Genomic DNA, 13799 nt, shown 5'->3' with positions numbered 1-13799 from the left:
GAGCAGGTCATATCCAAATTTTTCTCTTTAGTGATGCAAGCATATCTTAGGTCACTTCTGACATTAATCCATTGGAGAGAATTTCCAAGAGAGGAAGTAACTTCTTGTTTTCCTAAGAAGAACCAACAGTTTGACATTCCTGCAAAGTTCTCCTTTGGTATTACACTGGTATGCATGGACATACAATTCAGGGGTATTTTAAACAAAAGTATAGGGAAATAACTAAATACTGCAAGGCCATTACTCTCCCAAGTGTTCTTCTTGTCTCAGAAGGCCAGAGTGATCCCTGTTTAGAGCCAGCCAGAGGAATTGCCTCAATCTTAATTTCATTCCCTTTTTATTCTCTGTAGTTGCTCCCTGCACCCACACCCCCGCACTTAGCAGTGTTATTTCTGTCTATTTCGAAAGCCATGATACAAATTCTTTTGCCAATTATTTTTCCATTTATAAAAAAGAATTTTAACCCACAAATGCAAGTTCTAGAAAGCTTTAGAGCTACCATTGCTAAAAAAAAAAACAAACAACCCCTTAATACAAAAGTTTCTCATATCCATATTTATTGTGAGTTTATTTTTAATTTTGCTTTGAGTAACAATCCCTATATAAAGAGGTCTTATTCACTCCTAAGGTACCTCTAGTTGTCCAGAGCTTTTTCTCCTTACACAGACTGGGGGCAAGGATGGGGGAAGTAAAATCAGCTCATTATTTCAAGCCAGGAAGTTAATTATTTCAATGACAGAGCCAAATATATTATTATACCTCCACCTACTCTTGTTCACCTACTCATCAGATATGAAAGGACAGCTAGTCCTTGTCCTAATTTTTGCCCACGTTTCCCTTTTTTTAAGGTGCATCCCTAACCAAAAAAAGTGTTAACTTCCTGCTTTATAAATAAGACTTGCCTTCTGCTGTCTCTGAAGCTGTGGAAAGGCAGTAAATATCTACAGTAATTTTCATTAAGATCAAGAGGTATAGGGAGTGTAAACTGCTGACAGTTTCCTGTGAATATAATTTAATAGCAAAGTCTGCTAAACAAGACCTCTACTTCTGAGGCAATCAGAGCTGTCCGGCAAAAACAGTTACTTCTTGTAGTAACTTGCACATCTGTTATTCTGGACATTGAAATTCATTGCAAGTTACATGCTGGGGTCAGTTTTAACTAAGGGGAGGTGGAAGATGGTGTGGCTGTAGCTCTGTAACTGGCAGCAGCATCGCCCAAAGGTTTTCCCAATACTCAGGAAACACTGGGGTACACAAACTCCTTATTCCCACCAGTCTTGCCCTAAAACATCCAAGCTGCAGGTATGGAAAATATTTGTATCAGTAATCCACAACCCTTGGCTTTCCTCCAAGCTAGAGTTTCTTGAAGGTTTGTTGTGTTTATAGATTCTGAAGTTGCACCTGTTGGTTACATCTTTAATCATGGCACTGCAGTGAAATGCTGCTTAAAACAAACGGTCTGTCCATTTTCTTGGTTAGATATCGCAGAGTAACAAGAATTAAGTTAGGCATAAGAGAGACTATGATGTGGAAAGAATCAATTAAAGAGAAAAAAAAAATGTCATATCCATAACTCCTAGCCTTTACTTAACTCTTCATATTGAGATTGTCTATAATAGCAAGAAAAAGTTCACCAATAAACACAAAATTAGTTTCTCTCTTCTGACCCTTCATGTCTGTCACTGCTGATTTTCAATTCCCTATTTATTTTAACCCTGTGTATTTATCATTAATATACATAAGTAGAAATTGCTCCTCTAACAACTAATAATAGAAATAATAATAATAATAATAAATAATCATTTGCTGCAGGAGTAGCACTTTCTTTGACTTTCTGGGTCAAAATATGGGCAAAATTGGCTTGTGTTCAGTGATACCTTCTGTCATCCCCAAAGGCAGATTGTTCAATTTCTAGCTTCTCTCTTGAGTGTTGTTTTCCTATGCTGGCTTTCAGCTTGCCTTCAGATATAACTAGAGGGTTAACTGCTCTAACACTGTTAGGGAAACTCTTGACCTAGGGGCAGAGGTGACAAGGGCTTTTTCATCCACCATTTCTGGTCTGTATGAGAGAGAAGTGGAAGCAGCAGTAGGCTTAGAGTGCAAGATGTGAGCTGAAATGTAGGGTTATGTATGTTTACCTTGGAAAAAAAGTCTAAGAATAAATTTCTGCAAAATTTTGTAAAGCAGATGTGCAAATTCATGACCTCAGATATTCCTAAGTCTTTGCAGTCAATTCAGTTGAAAAATACATGAGGAAAAACCTTAAGGCTTCCAGTCTTCCTAGGTGTGTTTTTGTTTTAGTCATTGGGTTCACCAGTGGACAAATAGTCTGGTTTTCCTTGGTATGTGATCTGGCTGCTTTCTGCTACCAGAGCGGTCCTTCACAGAGGATAAAACACAAGAAAGAACTCATGCAAAGAGGACCTCTTAGTGATGCTATCCCTGATTCCCATTGCCTGTGCAGGGCAAAAAGAAAAAAAATAATAAGGGGAAAAAAGCCATGGGCCGAGAAATGGGGCAGAGATGGGGAAGGGCACAATGGGGGAAAAAAGTCTGCTTTGTCAGCTCTTGGCTGTCCTCAGCCTCCTGCAACCATGTGTGGTTGGTGTGATTGACTGAACCTCACAGAGCCCAGTAAGGAGGGGCTGTAGCCAAGACTGTGCTGCATGGTAACTCTCCCATGTTTGCCCTGCACAGATCATGCCTATCCACTTGTGTGTACCTTTTGGTCATTGACTTGGTGCTTGTTTCTGCCTCAGCTAGGCTGAAACACAAAAGTAGGGCTATCTTGATGTTTTCAGAGTGACTACATTGGAAGGAAGTAACAGAGTGTGATTCTAGCCCAGTCTGCACATCTGGCAAGCTTGGCTAAGCATCTGCATTTTCAGTGCATCTTCAAGCTTGTCCTGGTTTGAGCTGAAACCCGGACAAAGCTGAACACCTCCCTTTTAACATTTGTATCTGTGCTATTAAAAAAACCAAAACAAAACAAATACAAAAACAAAACAAAACAAAAAAATCCAAACTTTTTCACCACTCACAGGCCTGAAATTGGAGGCACAAATGGCTCTTGTGTGGGAGTAGCTGCAAGTCTGCTGAGAGCTATGCAAAATATTTTTAGTGAATCCTGCGTATCCAAGCAAATCTGCTTTTTAAAGATTTGCCAAAGTTTGTGAACCTTCCAGGTAAGCCTGAGCCAAGTTTAGAGTAAATCTGAGATTAATCCAGTGTGCCAGAAATGAATTTATGGCTTTGGCCTTGGGTAGAAACTGCAAGATTCAGCATGGTCTTGGCATAGCTGGCTCTGCATAAAGAGAAACTTGGCAGTTTGGACCAAGTTTCAGGTGTTACGTGAATGTTAGGAAAATGTACTCATAATACTGAAAGCACAGTATTTACGGAGCACACCCATAACCTGTTCATCTGTGGAATTATGACATTACCAAAAAAACTATATCTTAGTGCAAACCTATAAATATATTCTTAATTTAAGGATAGGTATATGAATTATTACTTTTATTCATTGAATTTGTTATGGTGGCTTCTGTGCATGTGTGGAAATGTGGGGGCAGCTAGCTGGTTCAGTGAGTGGTGTTATGGTGTTGCCTACCAAGACAATAGGAGTCTTGCAGTCCTCAGTTGCACTTACTGTTCTCTTTTGCTTTTGATGTAAACTCTTAGAACTTTGGCTGTAACTGACACAGATCATTTCCTACAGAGCAAAAGAGGGAGTAAGTAACTCAGGACACAACGTACGGATAAGTGTTGAATCTTTCCAACAGAAACTGTGATAAGAGAAACTATATGATATGATAAAAAGATCATAACAGCTTCATCAAAACTGGTGCTTAACAGTGAATTAATAGTAAAACTCTTGATACACAGCAGGTCCAAGGTTGACTTAATAAGTGTAATCACAAGTTGGCAGGGTTGCACTGTTAAGGACGTGGCATTTGCAATAGTTACTTGGAATGCTAAGGAAAAAAAAGTTAGATTTGAACAGAAAGAACTTATTTACATTTTAAAAGTTAATATTTCTGGAGACCTATGAGTGGGAGATGTTAAGTGATGGCTTGGGATGAAGTATCATGTGACTAAGATCATACTTCTGTCATATAGACACCAATAAAAGATCTTCAAGCAAGAAAAATGCAGTTGTAGAAGGTACAGAAAAATAAAATGTACTTTTAAGTCTGCTTTTTGATATCTAGACATGGAAAAAATGCTGCATCTGCAGTATATTATAAATATCTCAGAAAACAAGGAAACTTGCAGAGGTAAATAGAAAATTATATAAGTTTCATGTGTGTCATCTTGTTATCCTTATTAATGCTGTTGAGAGTATGAATATTCAGTTCCATGGCTAAGTTTCTGCCAAAAATGGTTATGAAAGACAATAATGTTAAATATGTATCATGGATTGTACAATGGCCCTCTTTATGATTTCCTGAATATGATTCCTTTAACATTGTGAGTCATTTTTTGCTATGTAGATACTAGCTTCTTGAGCATGGCAAAACATGTAAATTACCTGGATTAATCAGACCAGTAATATTCTCAAAAGGAGTAGGCACTTGTTATGTAAATCAGTGTTAATCCACAGCAGGCTTTGACTGTCCAGTGGGAAAACTGTGTGAGAAAAAAGAAGTCAGTAAATCAGTGAAATCCCCAGGGAAGTTCACAAGAGGTCAGCTAAGGCATTAAGGTGCACCAGCATCAGCACCTGTGGTCAGGATAGACAAGCTGACCATTAAATTGACAAGCAAAGGACTTTCTACAGCTGGTTGCCAAGAGTGAATTATTGTAGTCCAGACAGAGAGTGTGATTAAGTCTCACCCTGATAAGATAAAAGAAAAAAAAAAAATTTAACATTAAACTAACCAGAGCATAAACCACATACAGAAATTCCTCTACACTGAGTGCAGACATCTAGTCTCAAAAGTTGGTGCGAGTCAAGACACCTGTTTCTGTGATTTCTTTTTCATGTTACCACCTGACACCAAAAAAATGTGTAATTTAAAATATTATAGTGATATTGTAGCCATGGTGATCTAAGGTTCAGAATGATCCAGTTCCAGACACAGAGGTCTTTCTGTGGTCGAGCACAGGATACCTTCTTTCTTCATAAGACTTAATTTCACTTGCAATATTGTCTTTTGAAAAAAAACACCTTTAGTGATGTAGTCACATGATGATAGTTAGCAAATAAAATGTTCCCAATTAAAGAAAGAATCCAAGGTGTGCTTCTGTGGAGTGCACTGAATTTTTGTTAGTGCTGATACATACATACCCTGAAACAGGTTGAGGAACTCCACAAATGGAGTGTTTAAATTACTTGTCTTTACCAAAAGTCTTGCAAAGACACCTTAGTTTTCTAAATAGAAATACTACTCCTCCAAAATAGATGACATTATCTGAATTCACTTCCACTTTGCAATTTCAGAGTAAAGTATGTCACGCATGGATTAAAATACTTGTGTAAGAAGTGTGATGCATATTTGATTTAAATATATATATAAAATGTCTTGGTGTGTTTGTGTTTATTGGAGCAATAAAAGTCCTTTATCTTAAAAGACCAATTTTAAATTATGGGATACAGTAGGCATCTTGATTTTCTCTCAGACTGTAAAAAAAAGATGATGAAGAGGATGAAGATGATGGCCTGCAGTCTGTGTTGTACTTTCTTATTAATACTAGCAGAGCTATATGTTTCCAACTTTAGGCATACTCTAGTGTCAGCACAGGGAGTTGGACCATGCAGAATTAGAGGGTAAAGAGACAGTGAGATGACAATTGTCAAATGTGCCTTTAAGTCTTTCTGTGGATCAGTCCCCCAAGTTTGCATGTGGTCTTATGAAGTGTAAAATAAATTCTGTCCTTTTACTGACAGCTGTAGAAGTTTGTGCTTAATTTACAAGCTTCCTGCAACTGTCAGTCCACAGAATAAATCAATCAGGCTGTTAAATGTGAGAATCTCCCTCATGCCCATGTATGCACAAAACTCTCCCACAGTTTATAAAATGTACCATAAAAAAAAATCTCCTTTCTCCTCCTCGAAAGAACTTCCCACATTCTCTTTGGGCAACTTGTTCCAGTGTGTAATTACCCTCACATTAAATATGGTTTCCTTATATCCAGTTGCAGCCTCCCCTGTTTCAAATTAGAACTAGTATCTCGCATTCTCCTGCCAAGCCCCTCTGTCTTCTTGGTAACCAGCTCTTGTATTCTGGAAAGCTCAGAGCAGTTAATGGCTATCAGTTCCCCTCTGAGCCTTCTTCATGCTGGAAAGCCCAGTTCCTTCAGCCTGTCCTCACAGGACATATGTTTGAGCCCGTGACCATCTTAGTGGCCCTCCACTGGACTTGCTCAAGTTCTTACCCATCTGGACAACAATGTCCCTACCTGGGTACCAGAGTGCTGTGGGAGACTGTGCTGAAAGCCTTGCAAAACTCAAAGCAGATGTGATCCACCACTTTTCCCTTGTCTGCTGGACCAATAACAGAAGGCAATCGGAGTTGGTCTAGTGTCTGTAGCAAATCCTAAAGAAGGTTGCTGAAGGATCTGGCATAACTTAGAGCACCATCGAAGCTGTTCCCACCTCATTGGCTGAAAAAGTCCCAGAGAACCTCTTTGCATGAGAGCTTTGCTTCAGACAGTGATAGCTGTGGTTTTCCTGGGTGTTTTTTACCCTGACATAACACTGCAAAAAGCAGAGGCACAGACCAGCTTAATTGTCCTCCCATCAACACATTATCAGTCAAATAACCAGCAGCTTTTACTGAGAATATTTTAAAAACATTTTTTCAGGCAGCCAGTAAGTCTGAGAAGAACTTTAAGTTGCCTCTCTGTGCTCCCACCTTTGGGACAGCCTAATTGTCTGCAATAGTTCCCACCTTCCTCCACAGGAGAAGCGTTAGCAACAGTTTATCTTATCTTTTACTGTGACCTTGTGTTAATACCACTATCATAATGTAACCATAAATGACAAGAGGTTAAGTTTTTTATAAGTAGCCCGGTGTGCCCAGTGCACAGAAGTTATGTAAAATTGCAATGAAAGCCTCCAGATTCCTAGTTTTGTAACTTAGTTGTTCAGTCTGTTCTTCCATAGAGCCCAGGTCAAACTCTCAGGTTAGCAACCAGTCACTTCTCTCTTAGACCAAATGGTTTCTTTTGGCTTCCCTGTAACATGCCTGTGGGCTGAGGAGAAGGGTTCTGAATTTGTATGCCACAGTGAAGGATATTGGTACCAGGCTGAGGTTTTGGAGTTTGTGTTTTTGGGGTTAAGTTGGGGTTTTTCTATGAAATCTTCCTAAGAATACAAAATTATCATTTACCACATTTTTAAAAGAGATATCATTGCCTGTGTTACTAATGTCCATGCCCAGACCTATCTTCTTTCGGATACGTGCTCTTTTTGGAGTGTGTAGGTTTCTTCTCTGAACATCCTGCAAGTCTGGTAGACCTGTAAACAGAACTTGACTGTCCTCTGTGTTTCATACTTGGTTCCACTAGCAAGGACAACGTCTATGTGTCTCTGAAAAAGTAAAGTGAGGATAACTTGGCCAAAGTTGTTTCTGTGATAACCACAGTGAATCATATGTTGCAATGCCAACAGCCTTATCTTCATTGTACTTTAAGACTGTATTTACAGTATTAAAGCTTGAAGTGAAAAAGAACTTAATGAGTGTCAAAAGAATGATGAAGGACAATTCAGTTCTCAGACTGGTGCTAAAATAAGCACGGATCAATATGACTTGATCCGTGGCATCATCGTGTGGAATTCACTGTTGTTTGGGCAAGATAATTTGCTTTGTTTGATTTCCCAAAAATCAGTTGCAGAGGCTTCTAAGAGAGACTCAGAGTAGTGAGAATAAGACCACAAAACCTTATTTATACTTCAAGCAAAACCACAGTGATGGCACACAGAAACTCACCTCTACGGAGTCTACCTTCTTGAGACTCTAGATTTGGATAGGGATATGGGCCAAAGAAGGTTCCACCTTCCTCCTTCCTTCTGTGGCCAACACACTGGAGGGAAGGGATGCCATCCAGAGTGACCTTGACAAGCTGGAGAGGTGGGCCTGTGCAAACCATATGATGTTCAACAAGGCCAAGTGCAAGGTCCTGCACCTGGGTCAGGGCAATCCCAAGCACAGCTGCAGGCAGGGAGGAGGGCCTGAGAGCTGCCTGAGGAGAGGGACTTTGGGGTGTTGGGTTATGAGAAGCTCACCAAGACCCAGCCATGTGCTTGCAGCCCAGAAACTGACCATGTCCTGGGCTGCATCTCCAGCAGCATGAGCATGGTGAGGGAGGGGACTGTCCACTGCTCTGCTCTGCTGAGACACCCCTGCAGGGCTGGGGCCAGGCTGGGGTCCCCAACACAGGTAGGACATGGAGCTGTTGGAGAGAGGCCAGAGGAGGCCACGGAGATGATGGAAGGGCTGGAGTAGATCTGAGAGAGTTGGGGCTGTTCAGCCTGAAGAAGAGAAGGCTCTGGGGAGACCTTACAGCTCCTTCCAGTGCCTGAAGGGGCTACAAGAAAGCTGAGGAGGGACTTTTGACAAGGACAAGAAGGGGACTAGGGATAATGGCTTTAAGCTGAAAGGGGAAAGATTTAGATGAGAACTTAGGCAGAAATCCATTCATGTGAGAGTGGTGAGAGCCTGGCCCAGGTTGCCCAGGGAAGCTGTGGCTGCCCCATCCCTGGTAGTGTTGAAGGGCAGGTTGGATGGGGCTTGGAGCAGCCTGGGCTGGTGGGAGGTGTCCCTGCTTATGGCAGGGGGGTTAGGACTAGATGATCTTTTAAGTCCCTTCCAGCCCAAACCATTCTGTGAATTTTCCAGCTAAACAAGAAATCTTCTACCCAGCAATACAGTTCCTGTACATGTTACCTACTTAGGAGTGATAGGTTTTGTTCTGTGTAAACTTCTGTTTATAAGATAAATCAGAACATCAGGCTGAGTTAAGGAGATAATGATGGCAATTTATCCCATGTTTATTTGTTTCAGGAGGGTGACTGTCCACACTTAGGGCAGTAAAAGAGTGACATAGCATGGGCTTTGCATACTAATGCCTTCTGTCCCTGCCATTCTGAAAGACAGGGTTGTGCAGCACTTTCAGCTAATGGGTTTTCTTGAAAAGTACAAAAACCCTTGAATCATGTGTTCAGCTTTTGTGGCTAGGTCCTCAGAGAATGAAATGCCTGAGGCTGCTCTGAATTCAGTGTCATCACTGTTATCTCTTATTGGGGGTTTTATGCTTTTCATATCCATTAAACAACTTAAATTCAAAGAAATCCATTTGCTGGTCCCATTATATTTGACCTACATCCAGAGTCCTTGGTTTTGTTTATCAAATGAAAGGACATTTTGGTTCCTTCTTAGTGTCTCTTAAGTGCAATGTGTTTACATCACTTTTTTGGAATGTATTCACTTAGATGTATCAAAAAGAAATTTCCTCTATTAATAGCTCTGGGCCTCATGGCAAAAACCCCCAACAATCTGGAAAAATTATTTTAATTTTTTTTTCTGAAAACAGTTACATTTAACCAACTTTTTTTGCTAGTTTTGTTAGCTAGTTTGCTGTTAAATAAACAACGTACACATGGAGCTGTGTGGCTGTAAAGTATCTATATGAGGGTATTTCTAGTATTTGAGCAGCTGAGGCTGAAATCCCGATGAATCCCATTAATTTCTTCTGTGTGTCACTTTGGACCAGACTGTTTTATCATATAATTTTATCATTAGAAATTATTGATTTGTGGATCATGAAGTGCTGCTGCCTGCTTTATAGGGATGGAAATTAACATTTGCAGTCTTCATATATTTTCAAAATTCCTTCCAAATATAATGGGATGAAATCCCCTACTATTTATAATCCCAGTTACTGCTTTCATGCCAGTGGGTACCTGTCCTAACAAATTGTTCTGTTTAGTACAATTGATTTCAGGAGTCTAGAGGACAATGTAAAATACAAAAAAACCCAATGTTGTGGGTTATTTTTTTTCTATTGCAACAATTGGAAAGAATCCTAATTAAGCTACAGATGGGTAGATTAAGGTTGGTCATTAGGAAAAAGTTATTTGATATGAGTGTGGTGGAGCCCTGGAACAGGGTGCCTAGAGAGGTGGTGGAGGCCCCATCCCTGGAGACACTAAGGTCAGGCTTGATGGGGCTCTGAGCAGTCTGGTCTAGTTGGAGATGACACTGTTTATTGTAGGGGGGTTGGACTAGTTGACTTTTAGAAGTCCCTTCCAACCCAATACATCCTATTATTGCATTTTGTGAATCCAGAAGTCTTCTTTCTGTACTCTTTTAGTTAATATCTTATTTTGTAATTATTGAACAGGTTGATTTATTCATCAAAATGGATTGCTTTCCCTCAGTTTTAGTGCAACTTGAAAATTAGAGAAAGTCAGATTTCATATTGAGAAGTTGAATAATTGGATTTTTTTGCAAACAAAAGACATGTTTATAATACTTTTTTTTGGCTAAGTCTAAAGGTCAAAATTAACAAGTTTTAAAGAAGAGCTGCAGAGACATACAGTAGAGCCTTTGTAGTAATCCAAAATGAAAGGCAGTGCTGAATGAGTGGATATGACAGAGGCTCTAATTTATAGTTACAACTTGGTGTCTGTGACGGCAGCGGCACAGTTTGCATGAGATGGAAACTGGGGCGAGAATGCAAAGAGCCAGCAGGTCAGCAAGGAAATAAAGAATTGTGGCTAGGGGCCAGCTGCCAAATCCTATTGTGAAGGCAACCCTTAACCACATTTTCACTATTGTGACAACTGTGAAACTCGAGTCGGTTTTGTTGCTGTTGGGATCTTGGCTTTGCTTTGCAGCTGGGTGCATTTGACCAGATAATCATTTTCAATGACTTTGTTGGGGTGGGGATGTTGTGTGTTTAGCTGGAGGCCTCAGGATATGAACTTACTTTTGACTTCCAGATCTCTGATGAGCAGTGACATCATCTCTTTATTTTCCACAGAAACTGGCTGCATCACTTTCAGGCACTAAGTGCTAGTGTAAGGGAAGGCATCTGCTGCAGCGAGTAGGACCTTGCCACAGCTGCTTTCAAACTCTGATCTAAGCTCCCTCACTTTAAAATGTTATTTTTCTCTCTCTGTTTCAGGGTCTTTATGTCTTTGTGGTGTATTTCATCCTGCACAACCAACTTTGCTGCCCTGTGAAAGCAAGTTACACTGTAGACATGAATGGGCACACCACTCCTGGGTCGGCTTTCTTCACGCATGGCAGTGGTCTGCCAGCTGCAGGCGGAGAGATCAGCAAGTCCACTCAGAACCTCATCAGTGCTATGGAAGAGGTAACAGTGCTCTATAATCATTACTTTGCACACTGAAAATGTACCCGGAGATTTAAGTGGCAGCACTGAACTGTATTACACAGGAATGAGATGCTAATTATTATAGGTGGGCTTTGGGGAGGGGTGGATTTTTTTTTATTTTATTTTTTTTTAACCATAAAACTAGTTCTCTTTAGGTATTGTGATTTTCTTGGACCTTACAATTCCCTAGTAACATCCTATCTGGAGAATTTCCCCTTTCCTACTTGAGTCTTTGGTTTGTAACAGAAGATCACTGTAGTGTTATCTACAGCAGGTAATAAGAAATCAAAATATGAAGTTGATTCTTTCAGCTTGCTGTAGGTCTTAAGATTAATTTTAAGTCTTTAATTTTCCAAAACCAAGATATAAGAGTAAGAGCAAAATAGAGCAAAACAGAACAGAACAGAATAGCATAGCATAGCATAGCATAGCATAGCATAGCATAGCATAGCATAGCATAGCATAGCATAGCATAGCATAGCATAGCATAGCATAGGATGGAATAGGATGGAATAGGATGGAATAGGATAGGATAGGATAGGATAGGATAGGATAGGATAGGATAGGATAGGATAGGATAGGATAGGATAGGATAGGATAGGATAGGATAGGATAGGATAGGATAGGATGGATTTGAAAAAAATAGGATGGAATTGAATAGAATAGGGTGGAATTGAATAGAATAGGGTGGAATTAGAAATGTAGAGGAAGATTATTTTCAACCTCTTTGTTGCTGGAACTGGAATGCTGCTAGTATCAATTTTGACTACCTGTAGTAAACTAAGGTGACTTTTGCTGATAAGGATACTTGCCTTTTCATAGAGCTAGTTGAACCTTTTCCAGCTAAACAATTTTTCCAAGAAAAACACTGATTTAATGTGATTTAGTTATCTGAAGGGAACATGTCAGTTCTAATAATATTTTTTTGTTACAACCAAGCTGCTGACCTGGTAGCTGTTTTGCCCATTTCTCTACCTGCTCTACTGTAGATTTGTCTGGATTTTTAAACTCCTGGAAGACCACTACATTTATTCAACTTCTCAGTGTCTCACTTAAGGTGGTTCCTGACGCCCTGCTAGCCCCACATGGCAAGCTTTTATGTTCCTGAGCCCCTAAACAGTGCAATAAATCAAGAACATACATTTTGATTGTCCTGAAAGATATACATATTTTTAGTTCAGTATTTTAGCTTTTCCTCACATTTAAGGATTTTTCAAAGCCACCTCTTTTCACATTAACTGAAATTCTGATTTTTCTGTGCAGCTCTAGTGACAGATTAACTTTGTGACTGTGTAACACCATCACAATATTCAGGACTGGCAAATTACTGTGAAATCTTATATTGTTAAACATAGGAAGCAGTGGGTTGCCAACTGTAGATCGTATAAAGAAAAACAATAATGATTTGTGACTACAGAAGGGAGGAGGAGGGTAAAGCAGAGGAAGGGGCAGTGGTAAGAGGGGAGTGACCTGAAACCTTTCAGTGCTTTAATTTAAAGTTCTCCATATCAGGGGCTAATGTTCAGAAACAGCAATATTTTTTTCAACCTTTTGAGATATCTAGGACAGGCATCATAAACACAAGGATAAATGACTCATACTCGACTTATATGTATATATATATAATTTCTTTATTTACTTACTTATTTTTGAGAAAAGCAACCTGATTCAATATAGAAGTGAAAGAATAGCTGGTTCAAAAATTCTCTGTAGTTCTGGTTATAGTTTCCAGTGTTTATATTATAGTTTATAGTGATTACTGTATTTCTTTGTCTTTTTTAAACATTGCAGGTGCCTGCAGACTGGGAGAGAACATCCCTGCAGCCTTCTAGTCAAGCTAGTGCTGCCTTTAAGCAGAGCCCACAAAATGGCAATGTTTTCCACCCTTCTGGAGGTTTTAGTACCAGCTCACTGGTTGCTGATGAGGAATCACAGGAGTTTGATGACCTAATATTTGCTTTGAAGACTGGTGAGTAACTCTTCACCTTGTTCCTTGAAGGTCGGTACGTTGTTCTTCACCCCAATATTCTCACCATTCCATGAGATCCAGTTAACAAGATCTGTTAATATAGTTTGATTGCCAGTGAAAATCTGAAGTAAAGTTGTTTAGCCTTGAACTGCTGTTCCATGAAAGACATTCTGCAGAATGTGTAAAGTAACAGGTAAGTCTGCAAAAATATGTTTTAAGTCATGATAATAAGAAGACGTACAGAAAGTAGCAGCAGGTTGGAGTCTGACATTTTTTCACAAGAGTTTAAATGGCTAACTTGCTGCTTCTGGACAGGGCTGTCTTGTCTTCTTTTACTAATTGATTTATAAATTATATACAATGCATAGCTTTGTGCTGTAAATCAGCATAATTTTCTAAATATTGATTCTCCAAATAAGTGTAAGACAAAATATTTATACTAAATACATTTTTGGACCTGGAAAACAGTGTACTCTAGCAAGAT

At 39.6% G+C, this 13799-nt stretch overlaps 1 protein-coding gene across 1 annotated transcript in view; it reads left to right on the top strand.

Annotated features, from left to right (window-relative positions):
- The window catches only part of GPR98 (G protein-coupled receptor 98), a 272920-nt gene that overhangs the window by 250211 nt on the left and 8910 nt on the right, over window positions 1–13799 (top strand). The window contains 2 exon segments of the mRNA XM_009997834.1: window positions 11134–11325; window positions 13138–13315. Of these exon segments, the coding sequence (XP_009996136.1) occupies window positions 11134–11325; window positions 13138–13315 (370 nt within the window).

The sequence above is a fragment of the Chaetura pelagica genome, unplaced genomic scaffold (assembly GCF_000747805.2).
Source record: "Chaetura pelagica isolate M959 unplaced genomic scaffold, ChaPel_1.0 scaffold84, whole genome shotgun sequence".
Taxonomy (NCBI): Eukaryota; Metazoa; Chordata; class Aves; order Apodiformes; family Apodidae; genus Chaetura; species Chaetura pelagica.
The sequence above is the reverse complement of the archived record's forward strand: the minus strand, read 5'-3'. Positions and strand labels throughout refer to the sequence as shown.